This window comes from Berghia stephanieae, chromosome 6 (genome assembly GCF_034508935.2).
Source record: "Berghia stephanieae isolate SIO BIC M18660-M18661 chromosome 6, UCSD_Bste_1.3, whole genome shotgun sequence".
Taxonomy (NCBI): domain Eukaryota; kingdom Metazoa; phylum Mollusca; class Gastropoda; order Nudibranchia; family Aeolidiidae; genus Berghia; species Berghia stephanieae.
The window spans coordinates 40711437-40732206 of NC_088365.1; the positions used below are offsets into that span (position 1 = coordinate 40711437).

The following is a 20770-nucleotide window of genomic DNA, read 5'->3' on the forward strand; positions in this document are numbered from 1 at the left end:
TTGTTAAAACAGAAGGGCACCTAACTCGTATGAACAAAGAAAAAATAATTCATGTGGTCTGATGGGGGGAATGAATAAGGCATTGTGAATCCCAGTGAACAATATAAAACTGTGGAAAATGTACACATAAATAGTTTTTGATCAAATTTCTACCGCCCTTAGGCGTTTATAACGCAAGGGCAATCAACTCTTGAAAACAGGTGATAAAAGTATATCATGGAATGTACTTTATAAAAGTTTCAAAAAAGAAAACAATAATGAAACCTTTGAGACTTGGATGCAATTATTTGTTTATTAATGTCCTTTTTAGTCGAGCAGATTTAAACTAAAAAATAAGGTGAACGGGAAGAAATTGGTACCAAACTAAATTTGACATAATTTGGTTGCACAGTTTATGCTGACTATCATACTAAAAATCCACGGGAATCCGTTCGTGGGGAAAAATTGTTGATGGTTGTCTATATACCCCCTTTTTAAAACTAATTTATAGTTAGTTTTTCGACATTTATAAATTATCCATATAAAAATAAATATTATGCATGTGGATGCATGTCGTTGATGCAACATATCAAATTGCCTTAGAGTTGCTTTAGAAAAGTGAGAGGAGCAGGCACTTATATTGATAATAAGAAATGAAGTGAGAAGAAAAATGCCAAAAGACAATAGAGAATAAAAACTTCGTGGCGATGGGGGCTCGAACCCACGACCTTACTGGTATAAGAGCTCCACCTGGCCGAGAGAGAGAGAGTAGCTCTACAGTCGAAGTCATCCACCACTCCCATAAAAGTGGTGTCAAGCATTGTGTCTATCTTGAAACCGTTCTCCCGACTTCTTGAGGTCATGGGTTCAACACACAAACGTCGCGAAGTTTGTTAGGCAGCAGTTAAGCTTTTTAGTTAATCGTATCTATGTTATATGTTTGAGTTGAGAATATTATGGCGGATGGCTTCGACAGCAGAGCTACTCTCTCCCGGCTAGGCGGAGTTGTCGTACTAGTAAGGTCTCGGGTTCGAACCCCCATCGCCGCGAAGTTTGTATTCTCTATTGTCTTCTGGTACTTTTCTATTCAGTTCATTTCTCGTTCTTAGAGTTGCTTATATCTCTGGAAAAAAAAACAACAACAAAAAACCCCCTATAAAATCAGCCTTTTTTTTCACTGCGTTTTCATTTTTAGATTCGTATATTTTCATTTGAACTGAATATACCGTGGACAGCCTGGGCTTTCTAGTACTTTCAAAAAATTATACACTACTTAGCTTTAATATAAGAAAAAGGGTCTCTGAAGCTACCCCTACCCTCTAAAAATGCGGAAATCAAACAAAACTGGAAATGCTAGTTGAGCTGAATGGTGATATTAGGATTATCTTGTGCATGTCATGGTCTTTATAAAAACATGTAATATACATCAAATTCAAGTCATTGCATGGCCAAAAAAAGGGTAACATTGCATATTTTCTCATATTCTATGCGTTTTAATTATTAAAATCATTTAATTTCATTCTAACTGGATAAATACAATACAAAGTAGTCATTTTATGTTTTTAAAATACTGATTCAATAACAAGATAACCAATATTAATACATCTAATACCATAAGTTTTCATTTGAATGTCTCTGAAGATATCCTTGTCCTCTAAATACTCTCCTGAGATCTATTTTGAAGATTAACCTTTGAAATTAATTTTATTTGCCTAATAACACTGTCACAATAAAATATGTTTGGTTTTGAATGAGAAAAGAAAATTATAACTGTTACCCATCAAAAATTTCCTCTGAAAAATGGTTTTGGAAAAATAAATATCCACTCACGAGTTATTGCTGTATAGATTTATGGGTGGAATTTCCCTGAGGGCGGGGGAGGGGGGGGGGGGGGAATTGGTTACCTAGGCCAGTTGTTTCTCAACTATAGTCCGTTCCAAGTCTGGTGCGCACGGAATATTGCAAATTCCTCCAAAATTACGAAATGTGGTGCTTGATTTTTTGATTTTTTTTTTGCATTTGGGCTTATATTTTAAGTGACATTACGAATTTTGAATACCGATAGGTTGACCAAACAGTTTTCTCACAATGCCGATTTCCTTTGATCTTTTCATTATTTGCAATAAATATGACTCAAACATTAGCATGTGTACAGTAATGATGTGCCGATTCTCTTTCCCATGGGGGAAAGTAATCATAACAAAGTTGCATTCAGTGGCGTAGCTTAGCAAATAATTTTGGGTTGTTTGAAATAGTTTAATAATAGATAGCATTTATCTAGTACTTAATAATAATAATAATAATAATAATAATAATAATAATAATAATAATAATAATAATAATGATGATGATGATGATGATGATGATGATGATGATGATGATGATGATGATGATGATGATGATGATGATGATGATGATAATAATAATAATAATAATATGGTTTTTATAGCGCATTACCCCGTATATCAACAAGCTCAAAGCGCTTAACAGTAACGTGGCTATTTTCACTCAAACATACAACCACCCAAACATGCACTATCAATATGAAACAAAGCAATATAATTCTACAGTGCTACATATTAAAAAGAAACGTTTTAAGACGTTTTAAAAAAAAAAGAAATCTGCATCATTACTGTCTCTGATATATCTTGGAAGGGAGTTCCAGATAAGGGGTGCGAGTCATTTTTGGCTTCACATGTATGTGATATGTGATTATCATACTTTGACCTCAGATTTCTTGATGGGACGTAACATTTAAGCATGTCATTAATTTATCCAGGACAATCAGAGTGCAGTGATTTAAAAAGAATAGTACAGATCTTATATAATATTCTATACGTTTCTTAACGGGAAGCCAGTGGGGTTATCTTAGCAAACCCGATGCAGATTGATTTCTCTTCTTTCTATAAATAAGTCTGACACCATCGTTCTGGGCTACCTGAAGGGATTTTATTTTATATTTATTTATAGAAGAGAGGAGAGAATTGCAATAACCTAGCTTTGACAGTATTAGAGAATTAACTAACAAGGCAGAGATGTCTCTTGTAACGAGATGTCTAACTCTAACACAACTAATGGCTCGTGTTGGGCATATCGTATCGAAATATCAATATATCGATATGAATAATATCGAATCATATCGATTTCATAATACCATATCTATATCGATATATATTATGCTCGCAGTTTATCAGGGCTGCCGGATGGCCACGTGCATGACCAAAATTGGACACACAGAGAATCATTTCTTGTAATTATCGGCTTATAATAAAAGAGTTAAAAACAAAAACAAAAAATCAGCTTATTCTGAAAAACAATGGAGAAACGAAGAACTTTTTCGTGAATAGATGTGTTGGGGGTTGGGAAGAAGGGGAGGGGGGGGGGGGGGTTCAAGCACGTTTATCGACTTTTTAAATCGATTTATGATTTCTTTGCATCGATAAATATCGATATATCGTTAATTCACGTGACGAAATGTCGTATCGTATCGCTTTTTGCCTTAAATTCATTTGGATGCCTAGAAGTGCAGAGTTGTTACCTTTCAATGGCGCTGAATTTCAAATAAAATAGTCGCTCTGTAAAGCCAATTCAAACACAATCAAATCCTAAAACTTATTTCAACATTTCATTATTATTAATTTTATATTCCAATATCAGCAGTGTATTATTGGTTTGAAATTTGGTATATATAATTTTGTGTTTGTGTTAAATACAGAAATTGTGTAAGTATTAAGAATCACGTGCATAAGACCATCACACAATGCAAAGGCATTCAATGTAGAATATCAGGTTAGCAGTGATATGTTCAATAAAACAGCATTCGTGTCAAGCAAGGAAAACAAAATGCTCTTCAGCGGACTACACTTCAATGCTCTTGAAAAATCTGGTCATCATGTTAAATACAGCTAGTTGCTGTTGACACCTTGATTGCATCAACGTGTTGTATCATATTCACCCCCAATATCGGAACTTACTCAATGTCTCAACCTAGGATAGACACCACCTTTTTTTTTTTTAGAGTGATGGATGGCGTTGACTGCATAGCGTCCCTCTCACGGCCAGGCGGAGTTGTCGTATAAGGTCGTGGGTTCGAAAAAAAATTGTCTTCTGGCACTTTTCTACTCACTTCATTTTCTGATTGTATCAATAACGTTTTAAAATATAACATTTGGCTGGAAATTGAATGTGAATGCAGATGATACCATGTAGTCATGTAGCAGTTTTACTGATGTATTATTGGGAAATTGAAATTGCTATATTTTATTTTTGCTCGAAGCCTAAAAAGACAGAACCAACATTGTGCTCAGTAGAAGCATAGCACCTATCACTAGGGAACATTTCAAAAGTCCTCATCCTTTTCAGACAGAAAGGTCAGGGAGTGGTATAACATACTTTATAATATGGTCTAGAAAAAAACAAGTACCATGATCATTTCCAAAAGTTAGAGACAGATCTTCACGGTTAGGTAGTGTGTGTACTACAGAAGCTTGAATTGTTGAGGCAGAACTGATTCATTGTTGAATTATTAGCATAAAAGATACCTCTATGTTGTTATGTAATTAACATGGTAACATTGTGGGGCTCGGCGAAGTGGTGTCACGTCTTGTCACACACTTTGTGGTGTTGAATGCCATGATCAGCAAATTCGGACCTCACAAATAAGGCACTTTGCATCCCAAGTAGGCAACTTGAATCAACTGAGGAGATGGTAAAATAATCAAAAGGTTTGGATCTAGCTATCATTACATGTGTCAGAGAAAAACATAAGACAAATGGGACAGATCAAAGAGCAGTATATCCTTGTAGCTAGCCTGAAACCACCTGGAAGCCCGACAAAGACACTGGGAATACAAAAAGGAAACACTAAGACGGTTACAAAATAAGCATTATATCAAAACCATAACAATTACGTAGGCAGTATATAATGGAGAGATGATTTACGAAGGAAAGAAATTATCATCTTTCGCAAAAATATAAATACATCTGCTTTGCTTTCTGCAAAAGACCCCGGCTCTATTCATATTCAAATAAAAAAAAAAAAAAAGAAACATTCGCATGGAAGGGGGTTTGAATAGCAGGGCTGTAGACAGATGAAGAAATTGTCACCAGGGTCCAGCACCCCCCTCCTACCTTTAGGGGAATTCCGCCCACCCCAGTATTTTAAAATGCCAAAGCATCAAAAAGCATACCTTTTCTGTAAAATAAATCAATAAAATGGGAAATGAATTCAGGGCTACACAATGTCATTTTACCCCCTCTTCGTCTATTATAATTGATTATTTTCCTTTAACAAAGACAAAGAGGAAAGTATTCTCATACCGATGTTAAATTTAAAACGGCTGTATTTTTCCCCCCATGGACGGATTTTGGTGATTTTTTATGGGAAGCTCAGAACATGGTATAGTTTCTTCAGAATAAAAATTAGCTTGGTACCAATTTATTCCGGGTCAAACCCTAAATCTACTGGACGAGTTGTACAAAATGTTAAGGAACACAGTGGGCGTTGGGCTTTAAAAAAATATTTTAAATGGAAAGGCAGAAATATGTGACGTCATGGAATTACTTTGAAGTTAATGAGTATTTAATATACACGGAAGATATTTAGAATCTTAAACCCTCCTCCTATTTTTGACCTCAAGCAGACTTTTTCATGATAAGACTGATACAAAAGCACGTAAGTTTGATTTTGAAACGATTACCATTCCATGTTATTGTAACACCATTTTTTTTGCTATCGCTTATGACCATTTTAAAAGAAATTGTCATACTTTTGTCAACAAAATGCCAATGCAAAGAATTGGCAGATAATCTGTCAATTAAGTTAATGATATCGTCAAGCACATGGGAGAGAAAGAAAAAGAAAGAAGAGAGAGAGAGAGAGAGAGAGAGAGAGAGAGAGAGAGAGAGAGAGAGAGAGAGAGAGAGAGAGAGATATGCGCTGTGACAATTGTAATTTTTATGTCAGAGATGATGAACAGACGAAAGCATTAGGTACTATGAAGAATATTGCACAATAACTTATCATAATTTTTTCTTTGACATTTAATAAGTGGACTGACACTAAAGCTATCAGACTCGGTCCTATGTAATGGTAGAAAAAAAGGAAGTGTTATAATAATATGAAATGATAACCTTTCCAAAATCACATTTTCATGTTTTTTGTAAGACAACGTTTTCTTATTGAGTTTTACAAATCTTATGATTTCTATAATTGAGAGAAGCGCCCTGCATCACCTGAGTCAAGTAAAAATTTCTTGTCACACCCTAAAAGAGCACGTGTGTATTTTTACACCATATGAAATATCAAGCGGAGGAAACAGGTTGCCTGTACTGCCACAAAATGCCCATTTACATTTTTACCGGAAATGGTTTACTTCAAATATTGATGTATAAAGGTGACCATCAACTCGTCAAAAACTCTTTAGAATATAACTCTAAAGAAGTTTTGACAAGTCTATAAAAGACGAACAAGATTCTAGCATTTCATAATTTTCTTTAGAAAGGCGTTTAGTCAGTGTCCTGCATCGTAAATAATTGGTCGTAACTTGTTCACACAAACTTGCCAATTTGCATTTGAAAACCAGTTATCATATTACGATAGCCAAAGACTCTTCTGAGGACCATTCTTAATACATAACCATTTCAATGAGCTTTTGTTAACCAGTCAGTCAGATTAATCTGACCACGTGACTGATACCATGTTGTGTAACTAATAGCAATACACTTGATTATTGGGCAATTTCACAGCAGGATCAAACCATCATATTGCTTTCCTTGGCTGACCTTTGGATGAGGAAAGCATGCTGCTTACTAAAGAGAACGACATTACGGCTGGATCGTTGTTAAGCTGGACACACGGGAATCCGGAAATTGATGGCTTGTCTGATGCCTGCTCTTGTCGTTTGGCGGCAGTAACTCCCTGTGCGTCCTCCACTGGAAGAGGAATCCTAGTCGCTTCTTCTTCAACCGGCTGTTGTGATGCAATCCTTCTGTTGGCTATCGTTTCGAATGTTGCGTGACACGGCGTGACTTGAGGACCATTATGCAGGGGGCTAGGTGTTCCAAATTTGTTAATGTCGGAAACAGTGGCTGTCGGCTGTTTGAATTGATGTATGGCACTAGCAATAGGTTTACGTTGCTGGGGTTGCTGAGTGTTGTATTGGTGTTGCTGCTGCTGTTGTTGCTGCTGCCGTTCTTGTGTGAGTACAAGTGGTGTTGCCTTTAGTTGTTGGTGATCGTTTTTTATTTGAGGGTTAAAATGCCCGCTTATATTACATAGTTCGTTAAGGTGTTGCGAATACCTTTGTAGTTGTGGTTGTTGATGTTGTCGATGTAGTTGATGCTGCTGCTGCTCTTTTTGGTGTTGTGGCTGTCGCTGTTGTTGCTGTGGGGGTGGTGGAGTTGGCGTTTGTGATTGTGCTTGTTGAGACATAATATGTTGTTGTTTAGATGGCGTAGTTTGAGATTGAAGTTGTTGAGTTTTGTGTTGAGGGAGACCGTTCTCGGAGTTCAGTGTAATCAGTAAAGGATATTTTCCATGGAACAAATTCAATTGTTGCGATTGATTGCTATTCCCAGAAACATGTAGTTGCTGCTGTTGCTGCTGCTGAGTGGTGTTTTGAAATTGTTGAGGTCGAGGAAGAATATGTCGCTGCTGATGCTGTCGTGATACCTGTTGTTGCTGCTGTTGCTGAAAATGATGATATTGATGTTGATGTTTTCTTTGCTGTTGTTGTTGTTGTTGTTGTTGCTGCTGCTGCTCCTCTTCTCGTGACTGTTTCATAATACTCTGTACAGCACGGACCTGGTCTCTGTGGATGCAAATAGTGGTAGAAATACACCAAACAACTGGTATTAAAGCATTGCATATCGACTATAATATCTAGAATATGGCATCTATTAACGATATTTTAACTTCGTTGTTAATGTGTTGATAAATAAATATGTTGCATGCACTCTTTAATAAGACGTAATTGCATAATTAAAGGCATAATTGCGACTGAATCGAGAAACGCTTAAATTATTTAATTCCTGAAGAAAAGAGAAATGATTAAAAGCATTAACTATCGGGGGCAACGTTTGCGTCCAAAACGAAGTGGAAATCCCCTGTATATCGTAAAAAGAAAATTGAGGCGGAACATTTCAAGAGCTGATGACATGAAAGAATCAGTATCTTTAATACAAAAATAATTTCAAATGATATATCATAATAACAAACATGAATATTTATTTCAATTAAGGTAATATTGAAAGCAGTAAGGGAGAACAACAAATATCACTCCTAATTTTTAAAAAAAAAAAAAGCAAACTCCAAAACAAAGCTGCCATACTTATGAACGAGACAAATTAGAGAAAAGAATAACCCTGTTTTGAAACAGCTACATTAGTTGCCTGTCGAGAGGCGAGTTGATGGCCTGTATAATTTTTCAAATGTATTCATGGCTTAGCACCACTTTTGGCATTGGTATTAAAGTACAATATGGAATTCTCTTTCGGTCTTTGCCAGAAGTTCTCATAAAATTGAATGCTTCAAGTCTAGACTGAAGACAGCATACTTTAAATTAACATGTCCTAAATCCGAAGAAGAACATCTGGATGCCTTCCATCGCACACAGCTAAGAAGGGTACTGGACATCAAATACCCCAAAAAGATCTCAAATGAATCACTCTATAAGATCACAAAAGAAAGACCAATCTCCCTTGACATTTTACAACAACGATGGCAACTTTTCGGTCACATACTACGCAGGGACAAAAACATACCAGCAAACCAAGCCATGTCGGGATACTTCCAAAAACACGGGAACCTTTTCAGAGGAAGACCGATCACAACACTCCCTGTGATCCTAAACAAAAACCTCACAACACTTGGACAAAGCATTAGTCTCATAACGGCAGGGGACCTTGAAAATCTGAGAACCCTAGCAGAGGACCGGCAATATTGGAGACACCTCACACAGGAAATACTGGAAACAGCCAAGGCGACCCGATCTTTCGGTCGAGACGCGAAAGGCATCTAAGTCAAGTAAGTCAAGTTAATACGTAAAAACGTTCTTCATATTCTATTGGTATCATCATTACTTAATAGATCATCTACAATTGTACATTTCATTTTCTTATTTATTTTCTCAAAATTCTCATGTCAACTATGTTTTGAATGTGCCCTTAAACACGTTAGGTGGAGATTGGGCGCTTTATAGATTTTATCTATTTATAAGTCAAAATAACACTTTTGAATCCGAACTAATCTTTAAATCTTTAAATGTTGGCTAATTGGCAAGACCAGAATTTGAATTTTCAAGGGAAACTGCATTAAATAGTCTCTATATATGAGATTAAGATAATTAAATTTGTTCTCTGTGAAAATATGGTGTTGAATTGAAAATAAAAATGAAAGTTTATTTTTTGTATCGTTTCATTTGTTCCATTATTGCCACTTATGGCCTCCTTTTGACCGAGAAAGATGCAAAAACCTAAAATTAATACTCAATGTTTGCTCATTTCAATCTATTACTGTCAAATTTTTACTTTCGCTTCGAGACCTATTAAAATGTGGTGATTTAGTTATATTTCAACCAAAGCTAGGATAAATGATGTACACAAGACGTTTGAAAAGAAACTGGAAAAGAGCATGAATTTAAACCAAAACCTTTTTTTTTTCTATTTATACAAATAGAAACATAGGAAATATATTTTCTTCCCTGTAATGAAATTACATCAACACTTACTGTAGAAATAAAATTCGTTTGTTTTTAAGATGGCACAGAATGGTCAAAGCTGGCGATCTGAGCTGTTGTTCGCTTTTGTTTTACACAAGAAAACATGAAGTTTATCATGCAATAACTGAAAGTCGTGGTGAAAATGCTATGTCTAAGTGGTGTTCTTGGCAACGACGATTGCATAATTGTTGAAAATGAACCCTAGTCTAGTCGGTCAAAAATGTCTCTAAATGATCAGAACGCTATTCGACCGAGGAGATGATCATCAACTATCATAGGAGAGTAAACATGGCGGAGGTTGATGTGAAACAAAAACATTTTTTCCCAAAAATAACTATTCGTGAAAAAACTGTCCATAACATATTGGGGGGGGGGGGGTATGGTAAAGTTTGTGCCAGATGGTTCCCGAAGAACACAAGTTTCAAAGAGTGGAAGTTTCATTTTTCAAAACCCATTCTGCCAATAAGTCGGTAAAGCCGAGGCATACCATATGGTAGAGCCTCATCGGGACTTTCAAGCAAAAATTAATCTTCTAGAACATTTAATTATCGGGGATGAAACTTGGATCCATATGAAGACTTCAGAGACAAAGAGCGACTCAATTACTTGGATGCACCCTTCTTCTTCTGTTGCCATAAGATTAAAGTGCAGAACCCAGCATTCAAAGTAATGGCAACTCTCTTTTGGGATACAAAGTATGTGATTCTCTTTGATATTTTGGCTATAAAGGACAATTTGTTAACGTCATCCGATATTGTCAAATGTTTTATAGTCTTAGAAATGCTATGCGTCGTAAAAGGCCTGAACTCTTTATCAGAGGCGTTTTTCTACAGCACAACGATGCGGCCCCTTACATAGCAAAGCTGGCAAAGGAATGGCGTCAGCGTTAAAATTCTTTCCCATCCGGACAATCCAGCTGTGGCACCGTCTGGCTTTCACCTGTCTGGGCCCTTTAAGGCACATTTAATAATAATAATAATAATAATAATAATAATAATAATAATAATAATAATAATAATAATAATAATAATAATAATAATAATAATAATAATAATAATTGCGCCTCACCCTTCGCTGGGAGCATTACACAGCAAATGTAAAATGAAATAAAATACACATCACAATCACAAATGTTTACTCTCCAAAACTAAATTGCTATTCTAAAAAGATGTGTTTTCAAGTGTTTCTTGAATATATCCAGCTATCGTGAGGATTTACCATAGTTGGGCAGACTGTTCCAGATCCTTGGGCCACAAACTTGGAAGCTTCGTTCTCCAGTATGTAGTCTACATCGAGGGATGTTTAGATGGAGGACGTTTTTGGACGATCATAGAGATCTGCACTGTGTTTGAAAGGAGAGCAGATCACGAAAGTACTCTGGAGCTGTTCCATGAACACAATTATTGACAGTTGTAGCTGCCTTGTACTTCACACGATCAGATACAGGCAGCCAGCGTAGCTCACGCAAAAGAGGAGTGGCTTTGTTCCTATTTCCTTTTTGAAATATGAGTCGTCCCGCATCTCCTTTGGAGATGGCTCATGTTTTCTTTAGTAACACCAAACAACAAGGAGTTACAGTAGTCAAGTTTGGAGAGGACTAACGCGACAACGATCTTTTTACAAGCATCCTTAGAAATGGTCTAATGTTGCTGATGTTTCGTTGGATGAAAATGGTATTTCTTTTCGTTTCTGATACATGGTTTTCGAACGTCAGATGGCTGTCTAAAATTATCCCGTTATTTTTATCTTGTCGAAATTGCACTTTTATCATTTGTGTGGTGGTGATTTTTTTACGAAGACTTTTGTTTTTTCTCCGCAAATAAAAGGTCCATCGGCGACCGGCCTTTGTCTAATTTAAGATTTGCGGACGATATTGACCTACTGGCAGGCTCAGAGCCAGAACTACAAGACTTAACAGACCGCCTAGCTGAATGTGCATCGCAATACGGAATGGAAATAAGTACCGAAAAAGCACAAATCTTGGTGACCAGCAACGCAGAAAGCAACACAAACATCACAGTGGGAAATGAAAAACTAAAAGAGGTCACGACATTCAAATATCTAGGTGTGACACTAAGCAAAGATGGGACTAGCACCATTGAAATTCGAAAGAGAATTGCAATGGCAACATTAGTGATGACTCAATTAACAAAGATTTGGAAAAGTAGCATGAATGAGTCTTAATGTAAAGGTCAAACTGTATAAATCAGTGGTGTTGTCAACCTTGCTGTACGGATGCGAAGCCTGGACACTTACAATGGATGCACAACGCGCATAAGGGCGTTTGAAAGCAAGTGCAATGGAAGACTGCTACGCGTGTCATATACGGAGCAGACGTCCTGGAAGAAATAGAAGCTCGGACGGGCCCACAAGAACCTCTTCTAGTGACTGTGAAGCGCAGAAAACTGTCTTGGGTTGGACACCATACTCGACACGATAGCCTGAGCAGGACAGTCCTATAGGGCACAGTCGAAGGCCAGCGCAGAAGAGGGCACCAAAGGAAGATGTGGCTGGACAATATAAAAGAATGGACAGAGATGTCGGTTCCGGACCTGATACATAGGGCTAGCAACAGGCAGGCATGGAGGAAGACTGTAACTTCTGCTTCACGCAAGTCCCCCCGACAACCATCCGGTCATGGGATTGAGTGAGTGAGTGAGTAAATCTGTGTGTCGTCGGCGTAAAAATGAGACATTAAATCGTGGTGTTGAAGCGTCTTCGCAACAGGTGTTGTGTAGAGAACAAATAATACAGGTCAGAGAACGGATCATTGAGAAACACCATACACTATCTCTTGTTCTGCTGAAGTCGATAGGCCTATTGCCCCCCCCCCCCCCCTCGTGGATTTTTACATTGCAGCGGTGAGGAGGCTTGAGCCACACGGGAGGGCAAAGGTGTAAATCCCGGTTGACCGTCACGAGACCATCCCGGGTATCGTGCCAACGAGCCACATGAGCTGTTCGCCCCGGTGTGTGACTAAATTTGATCCAACCCGGTGCCCGAATAGCAGCCGCTATCCCGGGCGCCACACTACTTCGATATGATGGTTCCAATTCAGTTCAGTCAATGGCGAAGCCAAATAATACCGCGTTCGTGTCGCCAGGGTCGTCGGCACGTTCGAGAAAAAAGCAAGCGTCCCTCTACACCTTCGATTCGCGGCCTGCCGATCAGAAAATACGATATCGGGGATAGCGACCTGACGCACATATTGTCCCTGAATATCGAGAGCCAGAGTATGGCAAAAAAAATGAGCTTTTATCAAAGGTACTGGCCGCCCATAGCGTAGACTTCCTCCTGTTACAGGAGGCCCACCTTACTCAGGCTCGCAATCTTCCCGATTCCAGATTCCAGGCTATACGGTGGTCCAACGCGAGGACACTTCGAGTCTCAAAGGAGGGGTTAGCGTTTATGCTAAAGAGCCATCGAAGGTAAGGGTCATAGAGAGCGTAACGGACAGCAATGGGGTGAACCGAATTTCCGTGGAAGTAGGTGGACTGTGTGTGCATAATATCTACAAACCACCTAGAGCGACATGGACTGCACCACCGGTACCGGTGGTCAGCCATCCTTCCATCTTTCTGGGAGACTTTAATAGCCACCATCACGACTGGGGCTACCGAGACTGCAACGGTTCAGGAAGACAACTCCGCTCATGGATGGACTGTAATGATATACACCTAGTGTACGATCCTACAGCCAAGGAAGGAGTATACTCCAGACCTCACCCTCGTTACGACAGGCGCGAACGGTGAACCGCTGCAGGTGAAGCGAAAAGTCCTCGGGGACTTTCCGCACAGGCCGGTTCTTGTCACAGCTGGGGTGACAACACCGAGGGTGCAGTCTCTCCCACTTTGCAGATGGAACTTCAGGAAGGCTGACTGGGAGGAATTCAGTTCCTATATCGAGCAGGTTTGCCCTGCCATACCTCCCAAGTCAGAGAATATAACCAGATTTAGCAGGCTACTGGTTAAGAGCGCTCAACGTTCTATTCCACGGGGCAAACGGAAATTCTACACCCCTTGCTGGACAGCAGAGTCGGAAGAGCTGTACCAAGAGTACCAGCAGACCCAGTCCCAGGACGTAGCCGATAGACTACTTCAGTCTCTGGCAGAGGGAAGGAAGCAACGGTGGCAGGAGACCGTGGAAAGTCTCGACTTTACACACTCCAGCCGCCACGCTTGGCGTCTGATAAAGAAATTGGACCCGGACCGGAATTACGCGAAGGCTGCACCGGAGTGTGAGGCAGACACAATTGCCAAGAACATTAAGAACCGTAGCAAATGGGTCCCTAATCAGGCTTTTGAGCGCGGTGTCCGCAAGGCGTACCGTACAATTTTGGACTCGTTACCTGCGGAGGAGTCGGACTGGACGGCCCCGTTCAGTCCCCGAGAAGTGGGTGCAGCCATTAGCGATGTGAAGAACGGCAAAGCAGCAGGGATAGATGGTGTATATCCCGATATGGTGACGCATCTGGGCCCCAGGGCACGGGCCTGGCTGGCAGAGGCAATGTCCGACGTCCTTGGAAAAGGAAAGCTTCCACAAGTGTGGAAGCATGTGAAGATAGTTGCCATCCTGAAGCCCGGGAAACCGTCGAAGGAGGCCGGCAGTTACAGACCCATATCTCTACTGAGCTGTCTTTACAAATTGTTGGAGCGTGTTCTATTAAACCGATGGGGGCCGGTCCTAGAAGCTGCCCTGCCACCCGAGCAGGCGGGCTTCAGGGAAGGGAGGTGCATCACGGAGCAGGTCATTGCCCTTACAGAGCATATTGAGCATGGGTTCGAGAGAAAACAGCAAACAGGCGCTGTCTTTATAGACCTATCAGCGGCGTACGATACGGTCTGGTGCGAAGGGTTGATGCTCAAACTAGCAAAAATCATAAGGTGCAAAAAGACCTTGAAGTTGTTCTCTTCGATCTTAGGGGAAAGGCAATTCCACGTCGCGCTGGGAGACGCCACGAGCAAAGTAAGGAAATTGAAGAATGGGGTCCTTCAGGGGTCGGTACTTGCGCCAATGTTGTTTAACGTTTACATTAGCGATATGCCGAACACTTCCTCCCTGAGGCTGTGATACGCGGACGACTGGGCACTCGTTACTCAGAGTAAAGTGTGGACCCGTCTCGAGAGCGTACTCAGCGAGGACGTCACCAGACTCAAATCCTACTTCGACAAGTGGTACCTGAAGATGAACACTTCAAAAACCGTGGCCACTGCATTTCACCAATGCAGTGCTTGACACACCCGCAAACTGAATGTCCTAGTCGGGGACCAGCCACTCCCATATGAGCCGCATCCAAAATATCTAGGGGTGACGTTGGATCGCAGCCTTACCTATCGGGTGCATCTCGAAGGGGTTGCCCGGAAGATAGAGAAGCGGTGCAGTCTTCTGAGGAAGCTGGCAGGATCGACTTGGGGCGCTAGCCAAGCGCCCATGAGAACGTCCGCCTTGGCACTATGCTATTCCACCGCGGAGTATTGCGCTCCAGTGTGAGGTAGAAGCAGAAACGTTGAGAAGGTGGATGTAAAACTTCGCAAGTCGATGCACATAGTGTCAGGAACGCTAGCAACAACTCCTAGAGAATGGGGCCCGATAATGGCAGCGATCCAGCCCCCCAATGTCCGGAGGGAGACGATTACGGGAAACTGGCTGAGTAAGATCAAAGAGAGAGGGAATGGGGATACCCATCTGATGCGCATAATGGACGGCGCCCCCGTTTCGAGCCGAAATAAGTCCCGGCAACCCTTGTACGCAGAATCCCTGACTACGTCTAGAGCTGTACATACGAGATGGAAGTCGGTTTGGACGAATTCAATCCCTCGTGGGGGCGGGGATGTTACCTCCTCTAAGCTTGGTGAGAAGTTGCCAGGCTTTGATACCAGTAAGAGGAGACACTGGGTGACGGCGAATCGGCTTCGGTCGAGGAGCTGCATCACGGCCAGTGCGTTTCATCGGTGGGGTCTTTCTGACTGTCCAACATGTACCCGCTGTGGGCAAGAACCTGAGACGGCAGAGCATCTAGTTGAACGGTGTGTTGTGACGATGATACCGGGCGGCTTCGTGACGGTGCACGAATGCGGATCGGACTTTGCTGATTGGGGCGATTGTCATAACATAGTAGTGTGAGAACCATAAGAAGCTGCTGCTGCCTATTGACACGAATTGTTTCCTCCCATACAAATAAGAGGTGATCAATCTATCAAAAGCAGCCGATAAATCGAGGAGACAAAGAATAGGTGTTTTTTCCTTGGAAGAAGATCTTGTTAAGGAAGTTCAAGAATTGTTCGGTTGGATATATATTCACTTTTATTGCGCTAGCAAAAATGCATTGAGCTGCACGGAAACAGTAGCTAAAAACTGACTCTCTATCTTAGGTGAGTTTTAAGTAAACTGTTAAGTTATGACAAAATTCCGGTTTATTTTCCGCTGCCCCTCGTGTAAAATTTTGTAACAAATTAGGAGCAAGTGCTGGTGTGTGAAAAATGTTGTGTGTGAAATAATGCCAAATGAAGCAGAAATAAAAAATTTAAGAACCCCCCCTTCCCCCCCCCCCCCACCCACCCACCCTAAGTAACAAGTCTCGCGCTAGACAAAATATAAGGCAGGCTGATTTTTGGGACGGTTTTTCTTGTATTTTTAGTTCTGCTTTGTCTGGCTATGAGTCATACAAACATTCTAGAATAATATATCGTAGATCTTTGTGAATTAGAAACAAAGGTGATGGTTATTGTTTTCTTAGACCTGGAAACTGAGAATAAATGAGTTGTTAATAGTCTCGCTTCAGCCAATTTTTTATTATTGTCGGACAAACATTTCAATTTAGTTGGAAATTAAACAACGGACCCTTTCGATAAATACCTAGTTTTAGCGTCTCTATCGGCTTGGCGTTGGCGTTCCCTGGCAAGGTGCTCTTTCCTGATGTCTTCTATCTCCATAATTGCACGATCTACCACGTTTGACCTCGTTAGTGTCATGGTCACTTTGTCAAGGTCGTTTAGCATCTTCGTCACGTCTACCTCATTACTGTCGTCGACAGCTGGCGTTGATGATGACGATGACAATGATGATGATAATGTTAATATGCTTTTTGAGTCACCAGCGCCATCTGTATTCACACCCTGACTGTACTGAAATAGAGTGACGTTTATGAATGGCGATGATGACACGTTGTTGTTGTCGTTGTTGTGATGATGGAGACGGTGGTGATACTGATGATGATGATGATGATGATGATGATGATGATGATGATGATGATGATGATGATGATGATGATGGTGGTGGTGGTGGTGGTAGTGGTGGTGGTGGTGGTGGTGGTGATTGTTTGATTACGACGATGATGATGATAGTTATGATGATGAACATATTTTTCATTACCATGGTTTAGCTAGTTGTTTATCTAGCTCAGACCGGTACTTCTTGAGGCCAGAGTACCTATCAGTTATTTCTTTCATGCTATCTTGGCGATCGCATTATATATATACATATATATATATACATAATATATATATATATATATATATTATATATATATATATATATATATATATATATATATATATATTACTTACTTACTTAGATGCCTTTCGCGTCTCGACCGAAAGATCGGGTCGCCTTGGCTGTTTCCAGTATTTCCTGTGTGAGGTGTCTCCAATATTGCCGGTCCTCTGCTAGGGTTCTCAGATTTTCAAGGTCCCCTGCCGTTATGAGACTAATGCTTTGTCCAAGTGTTGTGAGGTTTTTGTTTAGGATCACAGGGAGTGTTGTGATCGGTCTTCCTCTGAAAAGGTTCCCGTGTTTTTGGAAGTATCCCGACATGGCTTGGTTTGCTGGTATGTTTTTGTCCCTGCGTAGTATGTGACCGAAAAGTTGCCATCGTTGTTGTAAAATGTCAAGGGAGATTGGTCTTTCTTTTGTGATCTTATAGAGTGATTCATTTGAGATCTTTTTGGGGTATTTGATGTCCAGTACCCTTCTTAGCTGTGTGCGATGGAAGGCATCCAGATGTTCTTCTTCGGATTTTGTCAACGCCCAAGTGCCGCAGTTATACAGAAGTACCGGTTTTACAAGAGCATGGTACAGTTTCAGTTTGGTTTTTCTCTTTATTTTGTCACCTCTAATCCATACATTGGTGAGTTTACTGAGTGCGGCGTTTGATAGCTGTTTTCTTCTTTGTACATCCTCGGTGTCTCCAATTAGTGAGCCGACTTTCTTTGTTCTTTTCCATTCCTCTTTGTTCCTCGATATTGTTGTAAATTCGGTTTTATTGGCATTGACTTGGAGGTTATATTTCATGAGGGTATTTTGTATGATGTCTATATTTGCTGGTGTTGATCCAATAAAATCGACATCATCTGCATAGGCGATTTCTCTAGGGATTGCATTCTCAATATGAGTCGTTGGTTTTGGAATGACTTTTCGAACTTCTTTCAGAGCGTGTTCTAAGTATATTGTGAACAGAATCGGGCTCAGACTATCTCCTTGGGGGGTCCCGATGTTACTTTCGAACTGCGTCTGTTTTGTGGCCCCGTATATCCTTGGTTGTATCTTTGTGTTGCTGAGAAGAAATCGGATTATTCGGAGCTCGTCTTCGTCTACTATTTCTGTTAATATCTCCAAAAGTTTTCCTCTGTCGATCGTATCAAAGGCTGCGGACATATCGATTCCGGTTATTGTTATGGATATGTTTTCTTTGAGTGCCTTTGCTGCCAACCATTTATGTGTCCATACAACGTCCGATGTGCTTCGGTCTTGGCGAAACCCGCTTTGGCTATGTGATAGATATTTTTCTATTTTCGGTCTAATTCTGTTGAGGACAATAGTTGACAGTGTTTTTCTTATGGTATTCAGTAATGTTATTGGGCGCAGGTTGTTTACGGGTCCTTTCGTTTTTCCTGGTTTTTGTATTGTAATTAGTATATATATTATATCCCTGTCTGAGGGCGCTCCAGTCCGAAGACAGGCCCAAGAAGATTAACACGGATAAATCGGACGGACTGTTTATATTTATATCAAACCAGATTTCTATCCCTTCCTGGTTTGGCCATAGGAAGAGCTGGCTAACCTCATACCAAACGGCACCTCGACAACATGAAGCAGAGAGATTGGCCAGTTCGGTTAAGGACCTCAGCTGTTACCCAGATAATAATCACAATAACAATTTTGTGGTTTTGCTTTATCCTTTGTTAGTGCCCAATGATGAATCATAAACATTAAAATATAAAACATTACAGAATTTATACGTACCATACCATTTAAAACAGAACAGACTTACTTTTATTGTCAATTATAAGTGGGACTGGAATTTGGTTTATTCCTTTCTTATTGAATTGTGAAGGTTATATCCTTAGACAGCTATATGAGGCAATAATCATTGCTGTTAAATATTTCCATGTAATATGTAACGGGGAAATCATAGGATTCGCAGACCTCTATAATTAAAGAGAACGGTTCTGTGAGTGCAGGAACAACCTATGTAAAACGCTTTCGTGGTGTGGAGATTATTTCATAAGTTTCTTAAATTTCAAAATTTGATCTCCACCTTAAATACCACATTACAGTAGGCATGATTAGTGAATGAACCAGAAACTATATGAGGTGTCACCATGGGGAGTGATTTATATAATATGGGAGGTAGGCACTGGGGGGATTGAATCAGATGATATGAGAAGTGGGCACTAGTGGGAAGTGAACCAGTTACTATGGGAAGTCGGCATAAAGGGGGCGTGAACCTAGAAATGTGTGAGGTGGATACCAACGGGGAGTGAACCAGAGACAATGGGAACAGGGCACCAGTGGGGATTGAACTGGAGACAATGGGAGGTGGGCACCAGTGGGGACTGAACCAGAGAATATTGGTGGGGGGGGGGGGGGAACCAGTGGGGACTATGGGAGGTGGTTACCAGAACCATGTGAGGTGGGCACCATTTGGGATTGAACCAGATAATTTGGGAGGTGGGCACCAGTGGGGAGATTGACAGAGACTATGGGCTGAGGACACCAGTGGACATTGAATCAGAGAATATGCGAGGTGGGCACCAGTGGGGAGTGAACCCAGAACTGCTTGAGGTGGACCCCAAGGGGGGGGGGGGATTGAACAAAATACTATAGGAGCAGGGCACCAATTATTGAACTGGAGACTATGGGAGGTGAGTACCAATTGGAAGTGAATCAAGAATTATGTGAGGTGGGCACCAGTGGGTATTGAACCAGATAATATATGAGGGGGGCACCATTGGTGAGTTAACCAGAGACTGTGAGAGGTGGGCACCAGCGAGGAGTGAACCAGAGACTATGGTGGGTGGGTACCAGTGGGGAATGAACCTAGAACTATGTGAGGTGGGCACCCGTGGGAGTGAAACAGACTATCGGATGTGGGCACCGGTGGGGATTGAACCTGAGACTATGAGAGGTGGGCTCCAGTTGAGAGAAAACCGGAGAACAAATGAAGTGGGTGCCAGTGGGGATTGAACCAGATACTCTAGAAGGTAGGCATCATTAGTGAGTGAACCAGAAACTATGGAAGGTGGGCATCAATGGGGAGTGAATCAGATAATATGGGAGGTGAGCACCAGTCGGGAGTGAACCTGATACTATGGAAGGTGGGCACCACTGGGGAGTGAACCAGAGACTATGGTAGGTGGGAACCAGTGGGGATTGAATCAGACGATGTGGGAAGTGGGCACAAGTGGGGAGTAAACCAGTTACTATGAGAAGTCGGCACAAGTTGGGAGTGAATCTAGGGGGAGTGAACCAGAGACTCTGGGAGGAGGGACCCAATGAGGACTATGGGAGGTGGGTACCAGTGGGGAGTGAACCCAGAACTATGTGAGGTGGGCGCCATTGGGTATTGAACCAGATAATATGGGAGGTGGGCACCAATGGGGATTGAATCAGAGACTATGGGAGGTGGGTGCCAGTGGCGAGTGAGCCCAGAAATGTGAGAAATGTAAGGAGTCCAGCTTGGACTATGGGAGGTGGGCATCGGTGGGGAATGAACCAGAGACTATAGGAGGTGGGCACCAGAGTAGGAAGTGAACCAGATACTCTAAGAAGTGGGAACCATTGTGGAGTAAACC

General features: G+C 41.0%; 1 protein-coding gene across 1 annotated transcript in view; it reads right to left on the minus strand.

Moving 5' to 3' along the window:
• Positions 1–278: 278 nt before the first annotated feature.
• LOC144975030 (uncharacterized) overlaps positions 279–20770 on the minus strand; it is a 42164-nt gene continuing 21672 nt past the window's right edge. The window contains exons 3-4 of the mRNA XM_078918678.1: positions 16554–16822; positions 279–7790 (exon numbers count right to left, since the gene is read on the minus strand). Coding sequence (XP_078774804.1) covers positions 6740–7790; positions 16554–16822 — 1320 coding nt within the window. The 3' untranslated portion in view covers positions 279–6739. The remainder of the gene's footprint in view (positions 7791–16553; positions 16823–20770) is intronic.